Source organism: Dendropsophus ebraccatus, chromosome 10 (assembly GCF_027789765.1).
Source record: "Dendropsophus ebraccatus isolate aDenEbr1 chromosome 10, aDenEbr1.pat, whole genome shotgun sequence".
In the NCBI taxonomy this organism is placed as follows: Eukaryota; Metazoa; Chordata; class Amphibia; order Anura; family Hylidae; genus Dendropsophus; species Dendropsophus ebraccatus.
This window is the reverse complement of record NC_091463.1, coordinates 9,686,470-9,712,374: the sequence shown is the minus strand read 5'-3', so window position 1 is coordinate 9,712,374 and position 25,905 is coordinate 9,686,470. Positions and strand designations below refer to the sequence as shown.

The following is a 25,905-nucleotide window of genomic DNA, read 5'->3' as shown; positions in this document are numbered from 1 at the left end:
GGCTATGTGTGATAGTGATACATGGCTATGTGATAGTTATATATAGCTCATGTGATAGTGATACATGGCTATGTGTGATAGTTATATATCGCTCATGTGATAGTGATACATGGCTATGTGTGATAGTTATATATCGCTCATGTGATAGTTATATATCGCTCATGTGATAGTGATACATGGCTATGTGTGATAGTGATACATGGCTATGTGTGATAGTGATACATGGCTATGTGTGATAGTGATACCCGGCTGACACCTCTGTAAATAGAATAATAAAGTTTATTGATTACCTCCATCTTGTGATGAGTCATTAACCTATGCCTGCGCCATGGTTACCTAGCAACAGCCCATGTGTACAGCTCCAGCACTCTGTCTCCCTCTAGCTCATGTCGTGAGTACTGCACCTTGGAGCCAGCGGGGCTACAAAGCAAAGATGGCCAAAGACCCCAAGAGCGGCCTGTTCACTCCGGACCCCTATTACGTTCCTGGGTAAGAGCCCACATGGGGGTGTAGTAACAGCTGTATATTATATGACCTATCATCCCTGGATGTAATGTCATATGACTCCTACTATATAAATGTGTGGTGAGGAGCTGGACTAGGCCGGGCCCTGTGATATATAGGGATGTGATTGCAGGGTCACTCCAGAGGGGGTGGAGCGTGAATCCATGTCATGCCCCGCCCCTTCCTGCACCAGACACAGTGTATACATTGTGTTCGGAGTACCCCTTTAACCTCTTGTATGCTTTCCTTAATCTCTTCTATAGTTATGGAGGATTTTGTCCCCAACTACGTTACCAGCTGGGCAACACCTACGGCTCTGCTACCAGCCGCCTCCTTACAGACCCCGCCATGATGAGAAGCCCCCGCTCTGTTCTGTCACCCCTGACACGACCCCCAACCCAGACCACGGCTGAACCCCCCAAATCACACAGGGGACCCTTCTCTATGCTCAAAGGAAACGTGTTACCAGAAATCTACATTCCTCCTGGATATGCAGGTAAGACTATACTATATACTACTGTGTGTACCCCCGTACTACTACTACTCACCCCTGATGTGCCGGTAGGACTGTGTATGTGTGTGTGTGTGTGTATATATATATATATATATATATATATATATATATATATATATATATAGATACACATACACACTACGTATATATACTACTGTGTGTACCCCCGTACTACTACTACTCACCCCTGATGTGCCGGTAGGACTGTGTATGTGTGTGTGTATATATATATGTATATATATATATATATATATATATATATATATATATATATATACACATACACACTACGTATATATACTACTGTGTGTACCCCCGTACTACTACTACTCACCCCTGATGTGCCGGTAGGACGTACTACTACTACTACTACTCACCCCTGATGTGCCGGTAGGACTGTGTATGTGTGTGTGTATATATATATATATATATATACACATACACACTACGTATATATACTACTGTGTGTACCCCCGTACTACTATTACTCACCCCTGATGTGCCGGTAGGACGTACTACTACTACTACTTCTCACCCCTGATGTGCCGGTAGGACTGTGTTATGTGTGTGTGTGTGTGTGTTGATATATATATATATATATATTTTATATATATATATATATATATATATATATATATATATATATATATATATAGAGATAGATACACACACACACTACGTACACTCACCGGCCACTTTATTAGGTACACCGTGCTAGTAACGGGTTGGACCCCCTTTTGCCTTCAGAACTGCCTCAATTCTTGGTGGCATAGATACAACAAGGTGCTGGAAGCTTCCTCAGAGATTTTGGTCCATATTGACATGATGACATCACACAGTTGCCGCAGATTTGTCGGCTGCACATCCATGATGCCAATCTCCCGTTCCACCACATCCCAAAGATGCTCTATTGGATTGAGATATATATATATATACACACATACACACTACAGCGTGTACCCCCCTATGACTACTACTCAACACTAATGTACACTATACATTATGTATTATAATGGTATCTATAATGGTCCTATCGCCCCCTGCAGGTCACCGGCCCATGTTGCAGTTCCAGCATGCCACCTCCTTCAGTCGCATGGTCGCCAGCGCAGTGGATGACTTTATGGAGGTCCAGTCATCGGTGACCAGAGGACAGATACACCATCCGGCAGACAATGGCAGCACAAAGGTGACGTCTGTTAGGGAGTCAGGCATACTTAGCTGTCACCACCCGAGCACATAAACATACTGGCGTTAAATTGCAGATGTGTGTGATGTGTGAATGAGATCTTACTCCCCCTCTCCTCCAGCTATTCCTGGCAACCAATCCCAGATGTGTCCCAGACCCCGAGCCTTCACCCATACATGTACCCTATAATGTACCCGACAAGGGGTGGGCAGCTACAGATGCTTAGGAGTGTTACTCATTGGTTGTCTGGTAGCTAACTTCTCCTCAGGAATACAATGTAGCTGTAGCCTGAGGATAACACACTGGTACTCTAACACACAGGAGTCCAACCTGCCCCCCCCCCCCCCCCCCCATGCATGGACAGCCAAAGCAAAGAACACACACAATTGTAGATGAGTAGTCAGTATTGGACTGGTAGCTGGGCCCACCAGAAAAATTAATTCTTGGGGCCCACCTTTTAACAACACCCTCTGTGATAGCATCGCTAGAGTGTAAATACATATAAAGTTGGTACCCCTATCTGTAATTAGGTGTCCCCTCTTTGCGCTTCAGTCAGGACCCCTGTTTGTACCACTATCTGTAGTTGGGACCTCTCTTTGTACCCCTATCTGTAATCAGGACCCCTCTTTGTACCCCTATCTGTAGTTAGGTCCCCTCTTTGTACCTCATTGTGTAGTCAGGTCCCCTCTTTGTACCCCTATCTGTAGTCAGGTCCCCTCTTTGTACCCCTATCTGTAGTCAGGTCCCCTCTTTGTACCCCTATCTGTAGTCAGGTCCCCTCTTTGTACCTCATTGTGTAGGTAGAAACCCTCTTTGTACCCCTATCTGTAGTCAGGTCCCCTCTTTGTACCCCTATCTGTAGTCAGGTCCCCTCTTTGTACCTCATTGTGTAGGTAGAAACCCTCTTTGTACCCCTATCTGTAGTCAGGTCCCTTCTTTGTACCACTATCTGTAGTCAGGTCCCCTCTTTGTACCACTATCTGTAGTCAGGTCCCCTCTTTGTACCACTATCTGTAGTTAGGTCCCCTCTTTGTACCCTTACCTGTAGTCAGGTCCCCTCTTTGTACCCCTATCTGTAGTCAGGTCCCCTCTTTGTACCTCATTGTGTAGGTAGAAACCCTCTTTGTACCCCAATCTGTAGTTAGCACCCCTCTTTGTACCCTTATCTGTAGTCAGGTCCCCTCTTTGTACCCCTATCTATAGTTAGGTCCCCTCTTTGTACCCCTATCTGTAGTCAGGTCCCCTCTTTGTACCCCTATCTGTAGTTAGGACTACTCTTTGTACCCCTATCTGTAGTTAGGTCCCCTCTTTGTACCTCATTGTGTAGGTAGAAACCCTCTTTGTACATCCATGTGTCCTTTGTACCTCCAACTGTAGTTAGAACCCCACTTTGTATGACTATCTGTAGTTAGGACCCCTCGTACCTCCATGTGTAGTTTGGACCCCTCTTTATACCCCCAATCTGTAGTTAGACCCTCTTTGTGCAAAAACAACTGTGCCCCTAATAAGCAGTCACTGCCACCCCCCACCCCCTAAATCAGTGGCTCTTCAGCTGTTTCCAAAATACAACCCCCATTATGTCTTAGTAATGACAGTCTAGCTAACTTCTCCTCCAACTTGGGCTGTAGCCTGGCACTATAGGAACACAAAGATCAGCGCAGGGGAGGACTCATACAAGTAGTTTTGTTGCCCTAAACTGTATTTGCATTTTTTTTATAGGCCACTTATATCACAAGACACTGGAAGCCGAAGGCAGAACACAGATCCCCTCCAACTACTTACATGAGGATACCTAAAATAAACCAACCAGAAAATCTGCAACTCAACGCTATAGCAGGTGAGAGGATAAAAACTACAGGATAACAGTACAGGCTCAGTACTGAGGTGTGGCCAATGACATCTGAAAAGGGGGTGTAGGGGAATATTCAACAAGTGATAGATCAATAGAGATGCCTGCTGTAGATATTACAGGCAAAGGGGGGGGGGGGGGGAAACAAACACACACCAATTGGAGTTACGCAGCAAGGCCTCTAGATGGCGCCTTAAGCTTACAGCTAAAACTTTTGTTCCAGTTTTATCACCTCAATGGCCTCACGTGTCCTCTGGGAAATTGGCTGACATTGTAAAGGGGCTTTAGTGTGACAGCCAGAAGCAGATTATATAATGGAGACTGAAACGGCTGCGGAGAGGCCCAGAGTCCCCTCATTCTCACGCCAGACCATAGAAACTCCACACTCAAAGTTATTGAAAATGTTCCCCCCAAAAAAAGGTAAATACTTTGTCTTTAAATAAATAAATAAATATTTTTCCTTTACTGGTAGGTTACACCGGCTTCATTCCTCGCTACCACTGGAGTATGGGCGTAGGGTTTGCCCAAGGGGTTAAGGAGAGTATGGATGAATTTAACCGCAGCCAGGTAAGAAAGGTAGTTGTTACGTGGAAGGAGTTGTTTTGAAAAATGAATAAAATTTAGAACTAAAAAAACAACTACTATAATACTGCTCCTAGATACAAGAATATAACTACTATAATACTGCCCCCTATATACAGGAATATAACTACTATAATACTGCTCCTATATACAGGAATATAACTACTATAATACTGCTCCTATATACAGGAATATAACTACTATAATACTGCTCCTATATACAGGAATATAACTACTATAATACTGCCCCTATATACAGGGATATAACTACTATAATACTGCTCCTATATACAGGAATATAACTACTATAATACTGCTCCTATATACAGGAATATAACTACTATAATACTGCTCCTATATACAAGAATATAACTACTATAATACTGCTCCTATATACAAGAATATAACTACTATAATACTGCTCCTATATACAGGAATATAACTACTATAATACTGCTCCTATATACAGGAATATATACTACTATAATACTGCTCCTATATACAGGAATATAACTACTATAATACTGCTCCCTATACACAGGAATATAACTACTATAATACTGCTCCTATATACAAGAATATAACTACTATAATACTGCTCTTATATACAAGAATATAACTACTATAATACTGCTCTTATATACAGGAATATAACTACTATAATACTGCTCCTATTTACAGGAATATAACTACTATAATACTGCTCCTATATACAGGGATATAACTACTATATTACTGCTCCTATATACAAGAATATAACTACTACAATACTGCTCCTATATACAAGAATATAACTACTATAATACTGCTCCTATATACAGGAATATAACTACTATAATACTGCTCCTATATACAGGAATATATACTACTATAATACTGCTCCTATATACAGGAATATAACTACTATAATACTGCCCCCTATACACAGGAATATAACTACTATAATACTGCTCCTATATACAAGAATATAACTACTATAATACTGCTCCTATATACAAGAATATAACTACTATAATACTGCTCTTATATACAGGAATATAACTACTATAATACTGCTCCTATATACAGGAATATAACTACTATAATACTGCTCCTATATACAGGAATATAACTACTATAATACTGCTCCTATATACAGGAATATAACTACTATAATGTGGCTCAGGGAAGAAACAGAGTGCTGCACCTTACACCTATGGCTGATACTAGTGCCGCTTGGCTAAATAAAAAACACATCAGAATTTTGTGTATGAATTGATCAAGCCATACTGCCCCATGTACCTCGTGCCGGTATCTGATACACATGGGTCCCTACACTAAGTCCACACCGTGCCAGTCAGTGGCCACCAACCCCGCAGGCGTGCACAGTCAGGGAACGGGGGCCATGGGACGGCCCTGCGACCCCCATGCCACAGGACCAGACCCAAAAACACCACACCAGAACCCGGCCAGCACCGCCGGCGGAGAAGGTCGCCCCCAAGCAGCACAAGTCTGGATAAGGTATTGCGCTCACCATAGCTGCAGCAAACAGAATGGGAAAAAAACAGGAGGGATTAAAACCATGTGCACTCAGGTGTCTCCTGCTAATTGCGGTCATGTGGGTCTCACCAGGAGGAGTGCAAAACACGGAGAAAAGAGAGAAACAAAATGTGGCTCAGGGAAGAAACAGAGTGCTGCACATCACACCTATGGCTGATACTAGTGCCGCTTGGCTAAATAAAAAACACATCAGAATTTTGTGTATGAATTGATCAAGCCATACTGCCCCATGTACCTCGTGCCGGTATCTGATACACATGGGTCCCTACACTAAGTCCACACCGTGCCAGTCAGTGGCCACCAACCCCGCAGGCGTGCACAGCCAGGGAACGGGGGCCATGGGACGGCCCTGCGACCCCCATGCCACAGGACCAGACCCAAAAACACCACACCAGAACCCGGCCAGCACCGCCGGCGGAGAAGGTCGCCCCCAAGCAGCACAAGTCTGGATAAGGTATTGCGCTCACCATAGCTGCAGCAAACAGAATGGGAAAAAAACAGGAGGGATTAAAACCATGTGCACTCAGGTGTCTCCTGCTAATTGCGGTCATGTGGGTCTCACCAGGAGGAGTGCAAAACACGGAGAAAAGAGAGAAACAAAATGTGGCTCAGGGAAGAAACAGAGTGCTGCACATCACACCTATGGCTGATACTAGTGCCGCTTGGCTAAATAAAAAACACATCAGAATTTTGTGTATGAATTGATCAAGCCATACTGCCCCATGTACCTCGTGCCGGTATCTGATACACATGGGTCCCTACACTAAGTCCACACCGTGCCAGTCAGTGGCCACCAACCCCGCAGGCGTGCACAGTCAGGGAACGGGGGCCATGGGACGGCCCTGCGACCCCCATGCCACAGGACCAGACCCAAAAACACCACACCAGAACCCGGCCAGCACCGCCGGCGGAGAAGGTCGCCCCCAAGCAGCACAAGTCTGGATAAGGTATAGCGCACATGTCTGGACCCTATGTCTTCCCCATTCTGTGAGAGCAGCAATGGTAAGTGTAATACCATATCCATACTTGTGTCGTTTGGGGGCAGCCTTCCCCGCCGGTGGTGCTGGCTGGGTTTTGGTGGGGCTTTTTGGGTCTGGTCCTGTGACATTGGGGTTGCAGGGCCGTTCCATGGCCTCCCTTCCCTGCACGTGCACGCTTTGCGGGGTTGGCGGTCGCTGACCGACACGGTGTGGAGTTAGCGTAGGGACCCGTGTGGACCAGAGGACCTGCGCGGTGGTACACGGGGCAATATGGTTTGATCAATTCATATACAGACACTCTGGTGTTGATTTTTAATATAGGCCTGGCGGCATTAGTATCAGCCATAGATGGGATGTGCAGCCGTTCCATTCTCTCCAGTTCGTGTTTCATAACTACTATAATACTGCTCCTATATACAAGAATATAACTACTATAATACTGCTCCTATATACAAGAATATAACTACTAATACTGCTCCCTATATACAGGAATATAACTACTATAATACTGCCCCTATATACAGGAATATAACTACTATAATACTGCCCCTATATACACAAGAATATAACTGCTATAATACTGCCTATATATACAGGAATATAACTGCTGTAATACTGTTCCTATATACAATATAACTACTATAATACTGCTCCTATATACAAGAATATAACTACTATAATACTGCCCCTATATACAAGAATATAACTACTATAATACTGCCCCTATATACAAGAATATAACTGCTATAATACGGCCTATATATACACAGGAATATAACTACTATAATACTGCCCCCTATATACAGGGATATAACTACTATAATACTGCCCCCTATATACAATAATATAACTACTATAATACTGCTCCTATATACAGGAATATAACTACTATAATACTGCCTCCTATATACAAGAATATAACTACTATAATACTGCTCCTATATACAAGAATATAACTACTATAATACTGCTCCTATATACAGGAATATAACTACTATAATACTGCCTCCTATATACAGGAATATAACTACTATAATACTGCTCCCTATATACAAGAATATAACTGCTATAATACGTCTCCTATATACAGGAATATAACTACTATAATACTGCCTATATATATACAGGAATATAACTACTATATTACTTCTCCCTGTGTACAAGGAAAACTAACATTCCTCTTTAAAATCCCTAAATCTTTCCTGATACCTCATATAGGTGTCGCCTCCCTCATCCGGAGCAGGATTTCGCGTTTCCTGGTGATCTGCCCTGAGCCTGCTCACTTCCAGGATGAGTCATGTACATGGAGGAATCACATTGAGTCATTATGAGGTCACTACATGACATCGCTCTGTGCTGTAATCCCTGATTTACAAATCTCCAGATGCTAGTGACACCGGGGTTCACACTTTCCCTTTGGCATGCTGGGAGTTGTAGTTTCCCAGGGCGAGGAGCACTGCTCAGACAGCTCTGTGGTGGGAAGGGTCTGCAAACAACTCCTATACCTCAGCTTCCCAGTGTGATTAGACTGAGGGGTTATAGTGGGGTTACATGTGGTCACACCTGGATGGGTAGAGATATATATATTATATATATATTATATATATATATATATATATATATATATATATATATATATATATATAGGATCTGTATACCTTGCCCTTATTATAGGGTTTGTAGGTCTCCTTCCCCCGCTCATCCACATGAATCACATCCTAGGTGGGACTGTGGTTAATCACTCTGGGCGTCTCTGCACCCAGCCCTCGGCTGCTCTCCATAAATACAGATATAGGGAGACTAGTACTTATATATACACTCAACTACCAGGGCCCAAAATAGCTCCACATCTATAGGGTGACATTGCCGCACAAATTAAAGAACATTTCGCACAAAAACAGCTTCAAGTACTAGATGTTTCCTATAGGTGACCCCCTATATACACCGTACCTGAGGGGACCCTCTAGTCCACTGATAACCATGTTTGGGGTAGTGTTATGTCACAGGCAGGTCTGAGGGGGTGCAGCCAGACCCCTGAGAATCGCAGTGTCACGCTCCTCCACCTTGCTGCCCACCAGGGCCCTTTAAGCTTCTCCTCTCTTGTAGGTTCAGATCAGGTATCCTGCTCTCACTAACCCGGAACGAAGACTGAAACAAACTTACTGGCCTAAAGCCAAGATCTATAGCCCCGCTGGTCTCTTGCCCAAGTACACAGGCTTCGTACCGGGTAAGTAAGAATCGTATTTAGATAGTATCTTAGATTCCTGGAGAGGAATAGAGCGCAGTACACCATCACTCCCATCCTCTGGACAGCTACATGGAACTGGAGGCTCGCAGTAGCAGGCAAACACTGGGGGGGGGGGGGGGGGGGGGAATATAAACCAAGGTAAAGAGTTTCCATGTAAATTGGCCCAATAATTCTCTAAAGTATCATCACTCACCCACTCTCCCTTGCCAGCCTTTGGCTGCTGTCACATTGCAAGTTTAACCCTTCACATTTTGTAGAACCCCTTTAACAGACTGGTTCACACTGCACTGGATCCAGGTCAGCATAATACTGTCCATTGTATCCCATAATATCACCCAGGGGACCAAAATTACCCTAGTAATGGTTGTGAAGGGTAGCTTCCCCCATGGCTGGGAAAGGGGTGGATGAGAATAATAATGTCCACTTACCTCCCAGGTTCCAGCACTGCTCCGGGATGTGACCTTAAAGCCCACTCAGCAGGAGATGCTAAACCCTTCTGCAACTACTGAATGGCTGAAAACATCACAAGCCCAGTATCAGAGCAGGGAGATGCAGACCCCAGCACTGGAACATGGTAAGTGGATGTCATTGCTTCCATCCACCCCCTCCCGGCCATAGTGAAAGATAAAAGCCTCCCTATGAAGTATGCTCCATGTAAGAGCACAAGGATCCCATATCTGGGTGTACAATTCTCACCAAGTCCATGAGACAGCAGCTGTTATGGTGGGGCTACACACGACTTGTTAGCTGTAAGTTACCTACTTCCTCACCCATTAACCCCCTACCTGTTCTTCTCCCCAGGCTTCCGGGACACATTTGGCTCAAGCTTTGGGAACACCACTAGGCAGCTCTACACCATGTACCCCCTGTAAGAAGAGCCAGGACAAGGCATTATGAAAAATGCTTTTTAATGGTGGTGTAAAGATCTGTACAGCACAAAATGAGGAACAGGAGAAAAGTTAAACACAAATAAACATGAACATCGAGAAAAACCAGAGATTCATGAACAGGACTAGAGATGTTAGAGCTTTAGACATAATTTACAACACAAGGGGGGGGGGGCGCCTTATGCAGCCTCTTCCTCAGCCTCCTCCTCGAATTCTCCTTCCTCCTCTGCTGTAGCATCCTGGTACTGCTGGTATTCGGACACCAGGTCATTCATGTTGCTCTCGGCCTCAGTGAACTCCATCTCATCCATACCCTCACCAGTGTACCAATGCAAGAAGGCCTTTCTGCGGAACATGGCGGTGAACTGCTCAGAGATGCGCTTGAAAAGCTCCTGGATGGCTGTGCTGTTACCGATGAAGGTAGCAGACATCTTCAGGCCTCGGGGTGGGATGTCACAGACGGCTGTCTTGACATTGTTGGGGATCCATTCCACAAAGTAGCTGCTGTTCTTGTTCTGCACATTCAGCATCTGCTCATCCACCTCCTTCATGGACATGCGGCCTCTGAACACAGCGGCTACAGTCAGATAGCGGCCGTGACGTGGGTCACAGGCAGCCATCATGTTCTTGGCATCGAACATCTGCTGTGTCAGCTCTGGCACAGTCAAGGCACGGTACTGTTGGCTGCCACGGCTGGTGAGTGGGGCAAAGCCAGGCATAAAGAAGTGCAGACGAGGGAAAGGCACCATGTTCACAGCCAGTTTACGCAGGTCAGCGTTCAGCTGGCCGGGGAATCGCAGGCAGGTGGTGACACCACTCATGGTGGCTGATACCAGATGGTTCAGGTCACCATAGGTGGGGGTGGTCAGTTTCAGGGTTCTGAAGCAGATGTCATACAGGGCTTCATTATCTATGCAGTAGGTTTCATCTGTGTTTTCTACAAGCTGGTGAACAGACAGTGTGGCATTGTATGGCTCTACTACAGTATCAGACACTTTGGGGGAGGGCACAACGCTGAAAGTGTTCATGATTCTGTCTGGGTATTCTTCTCTGATCTTGCTGATGAGGAGGGTACCCATACCAGACCCAGTGCCACCACCCAGAGAGTGGGTCAGCTGGAAACCCTGGAGACAGTCACAGCTTTCTGCTTCCTTCCTTACAACATCCAACACTGAGTCAACCAGTTCAGCTCCTTCTGTGTAGTGTCCTTTAGCCCAGTTGTTTCCAGCACCACTCTGGCCTATTGAGCAAAGAAACAGGGTGAATTCCACAGCAAACACTAAATAGGAGGCATAAAACCCTACTGCAACCAACCAGAAGCCTGCCCAGAAAGTTCCGGGTAATGTGGGTTACCCCCACCTACATTTGCCAAGTCCTTTCCCCAAGGTTGCACATACAGACCAGGATTGATAGACAACACCAGATTACTTACCAAAGACAAAGTTATCCGGTCTAAAGATCTGTCCAAAAGGTCCAGAACGTACAGAGTCCATGGTACCGGGCTCCAAGTCCACCAGGACAGCGCGGGGCACATACTTGCCACCTGAAGGTAAAGGTTACAGCATAAGCAACAGTTCTGGGTAAAGTAAGAAGTCCAAAGTCCCAGAAGGTTTAATAAAACTCTTCACCTGTTGCTTCATTGTAGTAGACATTGATTCTTTCCAGCTGGAGGTCACTGTCTCCATGGTAGGTTCCAGTTGGGTCAATGCCATGTTCATCACTGATGACCTCCCAGAACTAGAAAGGAGAGAACAGTATGAACCTTTAAACCTATATTCTAGTGTTACTGTAAGACTATGAAGTACATAACAAGATCTATAGGAGATATTCAAACCCAAACAGAACCTGTATAGCCCTCATTGTATTGCCACTGCAGTCATACAGCCAGTGCACCATTTATAGGTGTCTGAACACTGGCAAGCTCATTCAGGGATATCTGGTCTCAATTATAAGGAATCTAGGGGTCCCCACATAAAGGGGGATCACTACTATCACAGGGAACCCAGCAAGGCTTTAGTTTATTGGGCGCTAGGGCCACCAGCCAATATACTAGATTAGGGACCAGATATGCAGATATACCAGATATGCAACATGCAGCTAAGGTCTGGAGAAGAGAGCCTGGTGGGCCACTGGACCCCACTCAGGACTCATCAGAACTATAGAGCAGCACAACCATCCCATACAAGCAGCTCACCAGTCACTGAGCACTCCCAATAGGAGACCCCAAGTGATCCTACAGGCACTGTAATCTGGGAGCAGTGTGCACCTGTGATAGATCCTATAGGGGAGGGGGTCATTACCATGTGAGGGGCCTGCTGGTCATATGCTCCCAACATCAGTTATCTATAATTGTAATATAAATTGAATATCAATAATCCTATAGGGGTCTCCAGCATGTCTACTGAGCTGTACAGGGACTGCAATAAATACTCTAGATGTCACATGAACAACAAGTAACAGCAAGCCAAGTCACTATGGTTCCAGGATCTCCAGCACAAACAGCTGTGACGTCACTAGTGCAGCTATATCCAGCACACAGCATCTAATAGCCCAGCTGTGACGTCACTAGTGCAGCTATATCCAGCACACAGCATCTAATAGCCCAGCTATGATGTCACTAGTGCAGCTATATCCAGCACAGCGTCTAGTAGCCCAGCTGTGACGTCACTAGTGCAGCTATATCCAGCACAGCGTCTAGTAGCCCAGCTGTGACATCACTAGTGCAGCTATATCCAGCACAGCGTCTAGTAGCCCAGCTGTGACATCACTAGTGCAGCTATATCCAGCACAGCGTCTAGTAGCCCAGCTGTGACGTCACTAGTGCAGCTATATCCAGCACAGCGTCTAGTAGCCCAGCTGTGACATCACTAGTGCAGCTATATCCAGCACACGGCGTCTAGTAGCCCAGCTGTGACGTCACTAGTGCAGCTATATCCAGCACACGGCGTCTAGTAGCCCAGCTGTGACGTCACTAGTGCAGCTATATCCAGCACATGGCACCCGCAGGTTACTTCCGCTCCCGCCAAACTAGGTTTGAATTTGAAACCTCTAACCTGCGACACGTGACCCGACAGGTTCCCGAGTAGACACGCCCACCCTTTAACCGTCCTAAGCCAAGTCACGCCCAGCAGCCGCGCATCACGTGACTGCCGGCTTTGGGGCGGGAAAGGCCGTTGAGACAGCCGCTTAACCCCCACGCCGCCGGCAAGTAGTAAATGCGTGAGGAGAAAACCGAACATTCACCACAATAAAGGTAAATGGAAGCCGGGGGGCTCCCGCTGTGAGGGCCACACCGATCCCCGCACTGCGGACAGCGGCCATACTGAGGCAACGCCAGACATGAGGCAGCGCCTCTGACAGGGAAGCCGGGTCCCCCTTCACCACAGCCGGCCGATAACCAGGCACGTCCCCCTGAGCTCTCACCTTAGCTCCGATCTGGTTTCCGCACTGTCCAGCCTGCAGGTGCACGATTTCCCTCATGTTGCCGGTGTGAGAGCGATACGACTCCGCTGTAAGATCCTTCTGAGGCTGCGAGAGCAACTGATGCCAACCGCCTCGCTCAGCGCTTCTTATAGGCGGCTCCAGACGTCGTCGCAGATAGGAGAGCCGGGCGCTCGGGCTTCTATTGGACGACAGAAAGTAGGCGGGCCAAACCAAGACACGGTGATTGCCTCGCAGCTTGCCATTCAAACGCTGTAATTAGCATAACTGACGTCTGATTGGCTGCCTGTCAACTGTCACAGTCGCCTTACTCCCGCCGCAACCAGGCACTGATTGGTCCTATTCAAATGATTGATTGGCCCTCTGATTGGCCGCGTCCGTCCTTAGGAGGCGGGATAACGTGAGCGTCTTAGTAACCACCGCAATGCGCTTCGGGCGCCAAGAGCTAAGTTAGGTCGTTGCCAGGCGCTCATTCACAGACGAGGTTTACGCCGTGTGTTGTGCGCAGGCTCTAGAATTCCACGCTAACTTACGTCACGTTCGGTTTCCAAGGGGCCCTGGTTACGGGCTGGTAGTAGTGGTGTGGTTTCCCGCTACTCGGGCCTCGCTTACTCTGTTTATCCTGGAAACCTTTCATGTTCAGACAAGTTTCCTTCTATTACACTAAATAATGAATTAAATGGAGACGCATTCCTAAACACAAGCTGTGGCCATGGTTCCCGGATAGGTTATTGCGCTTTGTGGAGAATTTTTACTAAATAAAATTTTTAAAAAATGGAGGGAAAAATAAATATTCCCGACTGACATTACAATTGTGTGTAAAACGTGTCACCAGTCAGGTTATTACTGCCTTATGGTCATGACTGTAGGTACAGGTGTAATTCTATACCGTACAGGGCGGCCATTTTACCTCACAAATGATCTAGACTAGTCACAGAAACGCCATGATGTCCGGGCAGGATGGTTGGTGATGCTCACACTGTGTCCACCCTTTTCCCACTTTTTCCCATTATTAGACGCCATTTATATCATACTATTAGCAGGACCCCCCAAAAAAACTTAACCTTTGGCGCATTTACGTACCGCAAATAATGTGTAAACCCAGTTACAAGTACCCTATGACGTATTAAACTCTATGGCTACACCACAGTATATAATATTCCGAGGGTATACAGGAGACAACGCGTGGTGTGAGGGGGGAAGTGACCGCTAGAGTCATACACAGCAATGGCTAACAATATCCAACATGGCCGACACGTCCAAACTGACCATTTTGGTCAACATCTGTCTAATGTGTGTGGTTAACTACACTGCAGACGCCTTTGTACCTCATAAAACAACCAAAAAGCAAAAAAAAAATTAAAAAAATGTTGCAAAAGCGACACTCCATGCTAAACTATTACCCAGGCTTCTGGGGTCTTTACCACTTTATTGCACGTACCAGCAGCTATTTATCAGCACCTGTTAATATGGCGGTCTTTGCGTAGATGGTCAGATACTATGTGACCAGAAACCATGTGACCAGATAAATGTTAGGGGATCTATAGTTGCCCCAAAGTGGGCAACAGTTAATGGAATATGCATAATAAATACATTGTAATGGCTGCCTTGAGGTAGACCAGGACCCTTAGTCACATTAGCATAGGGGTTGCCTCTAAAATATACGCAGAAGTATATATAAAGCCTTCCCCTGGTTGTCCACCATGTATTTCACGCCTTTTTTCTGGATATTATGTCTAATCCACATCCTCATACACGAAGGAGCGAACTGCGGTGTGTACCGCCATTTAAACCAATAAGACACATGTGTATATGTTACACCTCTGATGCCCACCATATTATATGTAATGCATTTGCTAGCAGGGCTTATTTTTCGGTACTATTGCCTTTTATTTGGGCTCTATGACTGTGTTAGGCGGCAGTATTATTGCGTTCAGCGTGGCACTATTATTTAGAGATTATATGACTGAATGACAAAACTAACAAATTACCATCCATGACCAGGAATTTTGTTCTTGCCGAACCCGTCAGACTCTAGTGAAGTTCTTCTTGGAGGTTGTCACGTAACTTTTCTATGGAATTAACCTAAATACGCGGTGATACAGGAGGAGGGAATGTATCACTGTGCCCGACTCTCTATGACTAATAATAAGGCCGCCATTACAGTTGTCACCCAACTCTTCCACTGTCCTGAGCGACAAATTTGCTTAATAAGTAACACAGGAGGTGGGTGAGTCAATACCACTAAGGAAAAGTGTTACAAATTTCATAGCAATTTTTTGTATATTTTGTATTTTTGTACTTATACTTATTTATCTCCTTTTATAGCAATAAGGAGAATCAGGTATTACCTACAGTACATGCAGTGCGATAACTACAGATACCTGCATAGTGCACCGTTGTTATGTCAAACAAGAGCCGATAGCAACCGAACAATCAGCATTCGCCTGTCTGGTCAGTCCCTAACACCTAGCAATGGTTTGTATAGGGATTTAGGCAGCAAGTGTTTACATAGAGACAACATTGCAAGTTTCAATTAAAGAAGCTAAAATAAAATCCCCAAAGCATAGGCAGATGTTACAGGATAAGCAATATACAGAGGGTCTGTGATCCTTAGTATATCACCAGGGTAGATGACGTGCCCATTACAGTTCCATTTACTTAAACCCATTTTGGAGAAAAGGAACAGGCAAGTCCTTTGGAGCTCTGCATCCCCAAATGTTACTCACCCGAATGTCACCATTTCAGAGGTTACATGCTGGTTTACTAGGCCACCTCTGAAGCCTGTGCCAGCCATGTCCACACCATGACCAAGCAGCATTGGCATGAGCCACCCAGCAGTTAGTAAAGGCTTAGCTGTAGTAGTATTTCCTATTCTGCCAGGTGGCTGAAGTCACTGCTGGTCAGTTATCATATTATAATAGCCAGTGAAAGATGCCCAGAATGGTGGACCATTTTGGGTACTGTTGGTACATCACGGCAAGGTGATGTTCAAACATTTACAGCACAAAAACATGAAACTGTTGTTGGCAGGTGGCATAATTTGTTGCCAGAGACATCCTGGTATCTAGACCTAGCGGTCTACGATGTAATTTATAGGCTTCTCTGGGGGTAGCTGACATGCCAATTACAGTTTAACATCCCACAGTGAACTCCAATAAATTGTCTTTAGGGTAGCTTCACACGCAACGTATCTGCAGCGGATTTCACGCTGCGAGTTCACAGCGAAATTCACTGTGGATATATCTCCTGTCATTTCCAATGTGATTACATGCTCGCAGCGTAATTGTCATCCCACTGCGATTATGTAAGTGCCGCCCCTATTAAACACACACACACCCTCCCTTGCCACTGGGAAGATACAAGATACTTTACCTTGTCCATGCTCTGGCCACATCTGAGGCTTCTGGCTCCCTGAGGTGCCGTGCAGCCAATCAGTGGCTGGGGGCGGCATACTCGCAGCGGGATGACAATTACGCTGCGAGTATGTAATCACATTGGAAATTACGGGAGAGGTAACCACAGCGGATTTCGCTGTGAACTCGCAGTGTGAATTCCGCTGTGGATATGTTACATGTGAAGCTACCCGTAAAGTGATACTGTAACCCCCTTTACACTTGCTTCATTTCCATTGGTTAACAGTGTCACCTGGGCGGGGCCTCACGGCAGTTGGGCCCCATCTTCTGACTGGGGAGAGGGCCAACTGTGATAAAGCCCCACCTAGTCGACACTGTCCACCCATAAAATAAAGGGGGTTTAGGGCAGAAAAAAGACACAGTTATACTGGTGTGGAGAACCGCACATAGAGTAAGGGGGTGACAGTGTCAGGCTAGGTATACTGCACCGTATATAGTGCCTATATAACGTCTCAGGGGTTGTGTATGTAGGGGAGGCCACACAACCAGGGGCCTATAGGCATCCAATGCTCTCACCACTATATGCAGGCAATACGGAGACATATAGAGCTATATAATACAATGGATTGTTATGAAGTTTACATAGAACTTGGTTACTCTATGGTGATGTTACAAATGTATCAGGATTGTGGTATTTCCTTGACAGACCGAGGCCGACGTGAACATTGTATGAATCCTGTCAATGCCGTCCTAATAATGGAAAACCCTCATGTCAGCGGAAAGTTCTAGCTGTATAAATGAACGGTGGTATTTTATAGCACGGAGCACACGATGGGGCATATACACGGCCATCAGCTGCTAGGTGTGTTATAGGGATTGTATACGGATACGCCTGGCTGCTATAGAAACCTCACACACACCTGATACCAGGACATGGGAGGAGGAGGGAGGCGGGTGACTATTGTGTGGACTCAGAGCTCAGGCCCCGTAATGACAGGAGGTCAGGGAGGTCAGGAGCCGGGACCACAAATCCAGTCTGTACAATAGCAGGTCCTGACTCATCTGTGTAACCTACGGCCCCCATACTGACAATGTGCGGACCCTCCTCTACACACATGTACAAGGGGCCTAATACTCCTGCTCTACACCTGACCCCCCAACAAGGTCACATCCCACAACTAGATGAGATACCCAAAGACTAATCTGCCTCATAGGTTGTCATAAAATCTGCAAGACCAATAATACAGCTGTTGTATATAAGCCTGTTGTCTGTGATACAGTGTGCTAAGGCCGGGTTCACACTGCGTTTTTGCAATCCGTTCATTGTATCCGTTTTTAATTGGCTACTTTTAACGGACAGAAAAACGCAGTCAACACTACTTTTGTGTCCGTTAAAAAAATCGCATCCGTTTTGATCCTTTTTTTTTTTTTTTTATAATGGAAGTCAATGGAAAAACGGATCCAAACTGATGACACACAATTGCATAGTTTTTTTTGCATTCGTTTTTTCCAGAAAACGTATACGCTAAATGGATTGCAAAAAAGCAGTGTGAACCCAGCCTAATTTTGTTATATGTTAAACTAACTACTTATGGTACTTTTACACGGAGAGGTAATTCGCCCAATCGCCCGATTAACAATTTTGAATAAACAATGTTTTTTTTATAACGATCAGTGTTTAGACGGAACGATACATCATATGGAAAAATCGTTATGCGATCGTTTTGCGATCACTTAAGCCTATCTCACACATAGGTGAAATCACACGGAACGATCTGCGAATTTTTTGCGAACGATAAACAACGATTTGAGAACATGTTGAAAGATCAAAATGAAGGATTTCTAGCTCGTTGCTTGATCGTTCGCTGCGTTTATCGTTCGAATTCTATCATTATCGTGCAAATTCGAACGATATATTGTCCCGTCTAAAACCACCATTAGTCATTGTATCTAAGCCAATTATGTGTGACACTGCTGAGCCATGTATCTAAGCCAATTAGGTGTGACACTGCTGAGCCATGTATCTAAGCCAGTTAGGTGTGACACTGCTGAGCCATGTATCTAAGTCAGTTATGTGTGACACTGCTGAGCCATGTATCTAAGTCAGTTATGTGTGACACTGCTGAGCCATGTATCTAAGTCCGTTATGTGTGACACTGCTGAGCCATGTATCTAAGCCAATTAAGTGTGACACTGCTGAGCCATGTATCTAAGTCAGTCATGTGTTAAACTGCTGAGCCATGTATCTAAGTCAGTTATGTGTGACACTGCTGAGCCATGTATCTAAGTCCGTTATGTGTGACACTGCTGAGCCATGTATCTAAGCCAATGATGTGTGACACTGCTGAGCCATGTATCTAAGCCAATGATGTGTGACACTGCTGAGCCATGTATCTAAGCCAATGATGTGTGACACTGCTGAGCCATGTATCTAAGCCAATGATATGTGACACTGCTGAGCCATGTATCTAAGTCCGTTATGTGTGACACTGCTGAGCTATGTATCTAAGTCCGTTATGTGTGACACTGCTGAGCCATGTATCTAAGTCAGTTATGTGTGACACTGCTGAGCCATGTATCTAAGGTGTATCTTCTTAGCCAGTGTATCTAAGCCTATCATATGTCATACTGTATGCTTTGCCAGTGTATCTGATTCTATGACATGTGATTCTGTCTGTTGAGCCTGTGTATATAAGTCTGTCTGTGTGATACTTTCTATAGAGTCTGTGTATCTAAGCCTGTCATGTGTGATACTGTCTGCAGAGTCAGCTAATGTCAGTGCTATGTGTAATGTCCCATAGAGCCAGTGATAGAGCAGTTCTGTATGGGGCAGAGTTCTCCCGCTGCTGCTGAACTACAACCTCCATCATGCTTGTTGTGGCGCTGTGGGAGTTGTAGTTTTGCAGGTTGGGGATCACGGCTATAGGACATCTCCCCCATGGGTCTGCCTGAGGCCTGGCACCCTGCTATTGGCGTATCCCGTGTATCTCAGCAGGAATGTGCATGAGAGCAGGCTGTGACGTGCCGGGGAGGACGCTGATATACAAGCTTCATTACATTTACATTGCTCCGGGGCTCGCTGCCTCTCTATGTGTAGCTGTCCCCCACTCATATCTGGATGCTACTCCTATAGCCGGCAGAGGGGTTCCCACCACTCAGCTTTCCTACAGTCCTGAACAGCATATACACCCACTATACATCCCCACTGTCTATAGAGGTAGAGGCATGTAGTCTGCCATCACATGTATAGTCCTGGACCAGCAGAACCCCACTGACCCCACAGCCTCTGCTCTTCATATAGCTACCGGTCCATTGTCCCATACTTATCAGTATACATTGTCCTGTATGAATGAGGTACAGCTATGTATAGACGTCACTGTCATGGAGCCGCGCTCACTATTTGTTGCTTGTTGTGAGGCAACCGCCATAGTCCGACCTGAAGACGACTGTTACCAAAGCAATGGCCGTGACTGATGGTTCAACGCCTACAGGTTACTAATATTATTACTATTGTCGTTATAGAGAGCGGTCACCATCCACATCAGCATCTAACTCCATCTGGACCATTGATGGAGATAGTGTGAGGGTCTTCACAGGGTAAAACAGTAAACTGGGAAACCCTTCTAGTACTGGCTCATAATATGACACCTTCCTGGCCCGAGGTCTCATGATATCACACCTTCCCGGTCCCAGGACAGCAGGGTCCGTCACCCTTTTACCCCCCTTCTAGTACTGGCTCATGATATGACACCTTCCCGATCCCAGGACAGGAGGGTCCAGCACCCTTTTACCCCCCTTCTAGTACTGGCTTATGATATGTCACCTCCCCGATCCCAGGACAGCAGGGTCCGGCACCCTTTTACCACTCTTCTAGTACTGGCTTATGATATGTCACCTCCCCGGTCCCAGGACAGCAGGGGCCGGCACCCTTTTACCCCTCTTCTAGTACTGGCTTATGATATGACACCTTCCCGATCCCAGGACAGCAGGGTCCAGCACCCTTTTACCCCCCTTCTAGTACTGGCTTATGATATGACACCTTCCCAGTCCCAGGACAGGAGGGTTCTGCACCCTTTTACCCCCCTTCTAGTACTGGCTCATGATATGACACCTTCCCGGTCCCAGGACAGCAGGGTCCGGCACCCTTATACCCCTCTTCTAGTACTGGCTTATGATATGACACCTTCCCGATCCCAGGACAGCAGGGTCCGGCACCCTTTTACCCCCCTTCTAGTACTGGCTTATGATATGACACCTTCCCAGTCCCAGGACAGGAGGGTTCTGCACCCTTTTACCCCCCTTCTAGTACTGGCTTATGATATGACACCTTCCCAGTCCAAGGACAGCAGGGTCCGGCACCCTTTTACCACTCTTCTAGTACTGGCTTATGATATGACACCTCCCCGGTCCCAGGACAGCAGGGTCCGGCACCCTTTTACCACTCTTCTAGTACTGGCTTATGATATGACACCTTCCCAGTCCCAGGACAGGAGGGTTCTGCACCCTTTTACCACTCTTCTCATCTCTTGCGCTGTTTCTTGTATACAGGGGGCACTGCAGACATTTCATCCACTGATGGGTCGGAGGGATGAGGCCGGTACCTTCTGTACATAACACCTGTGTGGTCATTTGGGTCACGGTCCGTGCAGGTCAGACAGTAAACAGCTACTCTCACACTGATCATTTACCACAATGACAGACATCTTTTTATGGCAGCTATAAATGCACCTGTGTAATTTTGGCCATTATCTTCCCCTTTATGTGAGCCGTGCCTTATATAACCTGTTTGGAGGTAAAAAATAGACACTAACCTGACATAACTATGACTGGATGGATGGATGTAGATGGTGACCACCCTCTGTATGGACGTAGATGGTGACTGCCTATTGATTTAAATTGAGCTGTTCACACTGGGGGATATTTATAAATACCAGCATACTCGAGCCCCCAAATGCCCCGCCGGAGTCACTAAGAAGTACAGGGCTCTAAGTGAATCCGGCCTGACCTGCGGCTGCCAAACGGCGGGCGCAGAAATCTACACCTGCGGCTGAGCACTCATGAATCATGGTAAATCAGGCGCAGGAGGAGGCCACACCTCCAACCCGCCTTGCTGCGCCCCTCCTGCCCGCCCATCGGGTGAGCGGGGGATACTGCTGGTGTACGCCAAGGAGAAGGGGTGAATCTGCCAGTGGCGCAGCCTTCATAAATGTCCCCACTGTCTGTATATCTATGGATCTGCAAAAAATAATTACAAACAAGCTGTAGTATGGACCGTAACTGCAGCACAGTGTTCCATAGAAGTCTACGTGTGTTTTTTTACGGATGGACGTCCATGATCTCTGCAAATCTGTAAAAAATACGGATGAGTAATAGTTTTAAACCATTCCCACTTATATAGCTATACCTAAATCGCAAAAATTACGGATTGGATTACAGATGCATTATGGATGAATTTTTTTGCAGATTGCTGATAAAGATTGCGGACATCATATAAACATGAAAACTACTTAATGTGTGAAACTCCTGAACGTTCCATGATAACATTCTGGGTCCCTGCAGCCACCAGTAGGGGGAGCTCTTGAGCTTACTGCATACTGTCACTACACAGAGTAATAAATCACTATGCGGTCCTATAGTGGAGGTCGGTCTCCTGAAGTCTCATTGGGAGTGAACCCCCCATTTAAGGACATCCCGTTCTTATGATTGTGGGGGTCTCATCAATCAGATACTTATCTCCCCTGTAAGGCAAAATAAACTCTACACAACTGCAATAGATAAAGGATAAGTATGAAGGATTGTCTGCAGAGAGTGCGTCAGGGGTTACATGAAGGCGGCCCCGGTGTAATGTATCTGAGCCTGCTGGGATACAGTGTAACATTACACATCAGCAGGAGAGCCGGCTGTGGTCATGCACCGATGATACGAGCTGGATACAATGTTTGCAAACAAAAGCTGGTTGTGTCCTGTGCTGCCCTAGGAACCGAGCTCATCTCCGGCAGCGGCATATAGTGTATCACAGTGTAACACAGTATGGAAGGTTAGAGGAAAAGAACAATAATTGTTCATATCCATATATATCATTTTCATTTTATCTCTTTAGTAAAACATTTGCCAAAATAAAAAGTTTACATTTTGGCGGAGATGGTTCTCGCCTAAGGCCATGTTCATACAATGTATGAGACCGGCCGTTCCGTGATCTGGCCTGGTCACGGAATGGCCGGTCTCTGAAAAGATCATCACGGCCGGTACTGCAGCATCGGCCGGGTAATCTTTTCGGCCGCAGTGTTCTGATGTGGGTGCATCCGTGCACGCCCGCATCAAAACTCCCCACAGCACACTACGGAGCGAGCGGCCGCAGCCGCCCGCTCCACAGTGTGCACTGACATGGCTTTCTACGGCCGCTCTTCAATGAATAGCGGCTGCAGAAAACTGACATGTCAGTTGTTTGCGGCGCCGCAAGAGATCCTGGCCAGAGTGTATACTATGTGTATACGCTCTGGCCGGGATCCCATAGAAGGAAAGATAACGTAAATTTTCGTAATAATGATTTTACGAAAATATACGTTGTCTGAACATAGCCTAATGCTGCGACTGTCCTCCAGGTTCTCTCCTAATGCTGCGTCTGTCCTCCAGGTTCTCTCCTAATGCTGCGACTGTCCTCCAGGTTCTCTCCTAATGCTGTGACTGTCCTCCAGGTTCTCTCCTAATGCTGTGACTGTCCTCCAGGTTCTCTCCTAATGCTGCAACTGTCCTCCAGGTTCTCTCCTAATGCTGCGACTGTCCTCCAGGTTCTCTCCTAATGCTGCGACTGTCCTCCAGGTTCTCTCCTAATGCTGCGTCTGTCCTCCAGGTTCTCTCCTAATGCTGTGACTGTCCTCCAGGTTCTCTCCTAATGCTGCGACTGTCCTCCAGGTTCTCTCCTAATGCTGCGACTGTCCTCCAGGTTCTCTCCTAATGCTGCGACTGTCCTCCAGGTTCTCTCCTAATGCTGCGTCTGTCCTCCAGGTTCTCTCCTAATGCTGTGACTGTCCTCCAGGTTCTCTCCTAATGCTGCGACTGTCCTCCAGGTTCTCTCCTAATGCTGCAACTGTCCTCCAGGTTCTCTCCTAAGGCCCCATTCACACGTCCGTGTCAGTTTTTACTGTCAGGAAATCCTGATCAGGAGACCTCAAAAGTCATCAGGAAAGTATCAGGATTTCCTGACAGTAATCCGTTTTTACCATCAGGAAATCATCAGGAAAAACCTTCAGGATTTCCTGATGAGTAAAAAAAAAGTGTTTCCAACAGGGGCATGATGAGAGTTGTACTTCTGCAACCTAGATGGCCACAGGCTGCAGAAGTACAACTCCCATCATGACCTGTCAACAGGGACATGATGAGAGTTGTACTCCTGCAACCTGGATGGCCACAGGTTGCAGAAGTGCAACTACCATCATGGCCTGTTAGCAGGACATGGTGGGAGTTTTAGTATTGGGGGGGAGAGGGCTGTGTATCTCACCTGTCGGCGGCGGAAGAACAGCGGCGGCAGCTGGTGGGAGTCCCGGGCGGGTGCAACCTGCTGCGGACTCGGGGGGGGGGGGGGGGAGGAACAGAGGTCGGGGTGGCGGCGGGGTGATGCGATGCGGCGGGGTCATCGGCGGGGTGATGTGATGCGGCGGCGGGGTCATCGGGCGGCAGCGGCGGGGTGATGCGATACGGCGGCAGGGTGATGCGATACGGCGGCGGGGCGATGCGGCGCGGCGGGGTGATGCGATGCGGGGTCAGCGGGCGGCGGGGTGATGCGATGCGGCGCGGCAGGGTCATCGGCGGGGTGATGCGATGCGGCGGCGGGGTCAGCGGGCGGCGGCGTGATGCGATACGGCGCGGGGTCATCGGGCGGCGGCGGCGGGGTGATGCGGCGCTGCGGGGACACCGGGTGGCGGCAGCTGATGTCCGGGTGCAGGGATCCCTTGGGTGGTGGCGGCGCGGCGTTCGGGCAGCGGGGGTGTCGGCGGGCTGTCAATCATCCGGAATCACGGGCACTTTCCTGATGTACATCAGGAAAGTGCCCGTGATTCCGGCGCCCCCATAGCCTTCTATGGGGGCGTCCGGGACGGAATTCCGGACAAAAATAGGACATGTCCTATTTTTTCTGGATATATTTTCCGGAACGGACACCCTTCCGGAAAAATCCGGAAGGGTGTCCGTGACCAATTAAAGTCTATGGGTCCGGAAATCCGTCCGGATTTCCTGATAGGAAATCCGGATGGTTTTTCCGGACGTGTGAAGGGGGCCTGCTCGTTCCCACTGAGCAAAAGCAGCTGAATTTCTGCGCTGAATCAGCGCTGAAATTTCAGCCGTTAAAATAGGTGCAGAGCTAATTTCCATTGTGTTGAATGGAAATTCTGCTCTGCAGTTCACACAGTGGAATTTCCGCACTGAACTAATCCGCTTTCCGCCAGAAGAATGAACATCTTCCGCTAGCGGAAGCCTATACAAATCAATGGGGCTCTGATTTTCTGTTTCAGCGCGGAATACGCGCGGAATCAGCGCGGAATACAAGCGTAATACAAGCGGAAATTACTCGCTGAATCAGCGCGGAAATGGGGAAAAGGGGAGGGGAGGAGGATTCTAGTATATGTTCTGGTATAGTCTAGTTTACTCACCAAATACTCGCTGAATTTCAGCGCTGAATGCATGCGGATTCAGCGCGGATTCCTCGAGTATTCCGCGCTGAATTTGTCAAGAGCTGATTACGAGCTGAACACTTTCCTAGCAGAATACGCAGGGATTCTGCTTATATTCTGCTCGGAATTCAGCGTCAGTTGATTTCAGGCGGA

General features: G+C 46.8%; 2 protein-coding genes and 1 long non-coding RNA gene across 10 annotated transcripts; 2 read left to right on the top strand and 1 right to left on the bottom strand.

The window, feature by feature from the left end:
- The first annotated feature begins 299 nt into the window (after positions 1 to 299).
- CIMIP2A (ciliary microtubule inner protein 2A) lies at positions 300 to 11,530 on the top strand. 7 transcript variants are annotated; one of them, XR_011358657.1, is made up of 8 exons: positions 300 to 489; positions 768 to 1,000; positions 2,065 to 2,204; positions 3,924 to 4,041; positions 4,526 to 4,620; positions 9,261 to 9,381; positions 9,838 to 9,976; positions 10,204 to 10,394. XR_011358657.1 is itself a non-coding variant. In XM_069943218.1 (7 exons), exons 1-7 carry the CDS (start codon positions 350 to 352, stop codon positions 10,272 to 10,274), a joined length of 936 nt encoding a protein of 311 aa, XP_069799319.1. In that variant the 5' UTR covers positions 300 to 349; the 3' UTR covers positions 10,275 to 11,530. The 7 variants fall into 7 exon arrangements, 3 of the variants coding, with proteins under 3 accessions (XP_069799319.1, XP_069799320.1, XP_069799321.1); XM_069943218.1 differs by lacking the exon at positions 9,261 to 9,381 and having other exon boundaries at positions 10,204 to 11,530; XR_011358660.1 differs by lacking the exons at positions 9,261 to 9,381; positions 9,838 to 9,976 and adding an exon at positions 8,373 to 8,512 and having other exon boundaries at positions 301 to 489; positions 10,204 to 10,285.
- TUBB4B (tubulin beta 4B class IVb) lies at positions 10,294 to 13,902 on the bottom strand. Its single transcript, XM_069943217.1, has 4 exons — positions 13,713 to 13,902; positions 11,918 to 12,026; positions 11,722 to 11,832; positions 10,294 to 11,529 (listed from the first exon to the last, which is right to left on the bottom strand). Exons 1-4 carry the CDS (start codon positions 13,767 to 13,769, stop codon positions 10,469 to 10,471), a joined length of 1,338 nt encoding a protein of 445 aa, XP_069799318.1. The 5' UTR covers positions 13,770 to 13,902; the 3' UTR covers positions 10,294 to 10,468.
- LOC138765984 (uncharacterized) lies at positions 13,393 to 22,724 on the top strand. Of its 2 annotated transcripts, XR_011358661.1 has the most exons (4): positions 13,393 to 13,542; positions 16,059 to 16,184; positions 17,793 to 17,948; positions 22,550 to 22,724. It is a non-coding gene; the product is annotated as an uncharacterized lncRNA (long non-coding RNA). The 2 variants fall into 2 exon arrangements; XR_011358662.1 differs by lacking the exon at positions 17,793 to 17,948.
- The last annotated feature ends 3,181 nt before the right edge of the window (positions 22,725 to 25,905 follow it).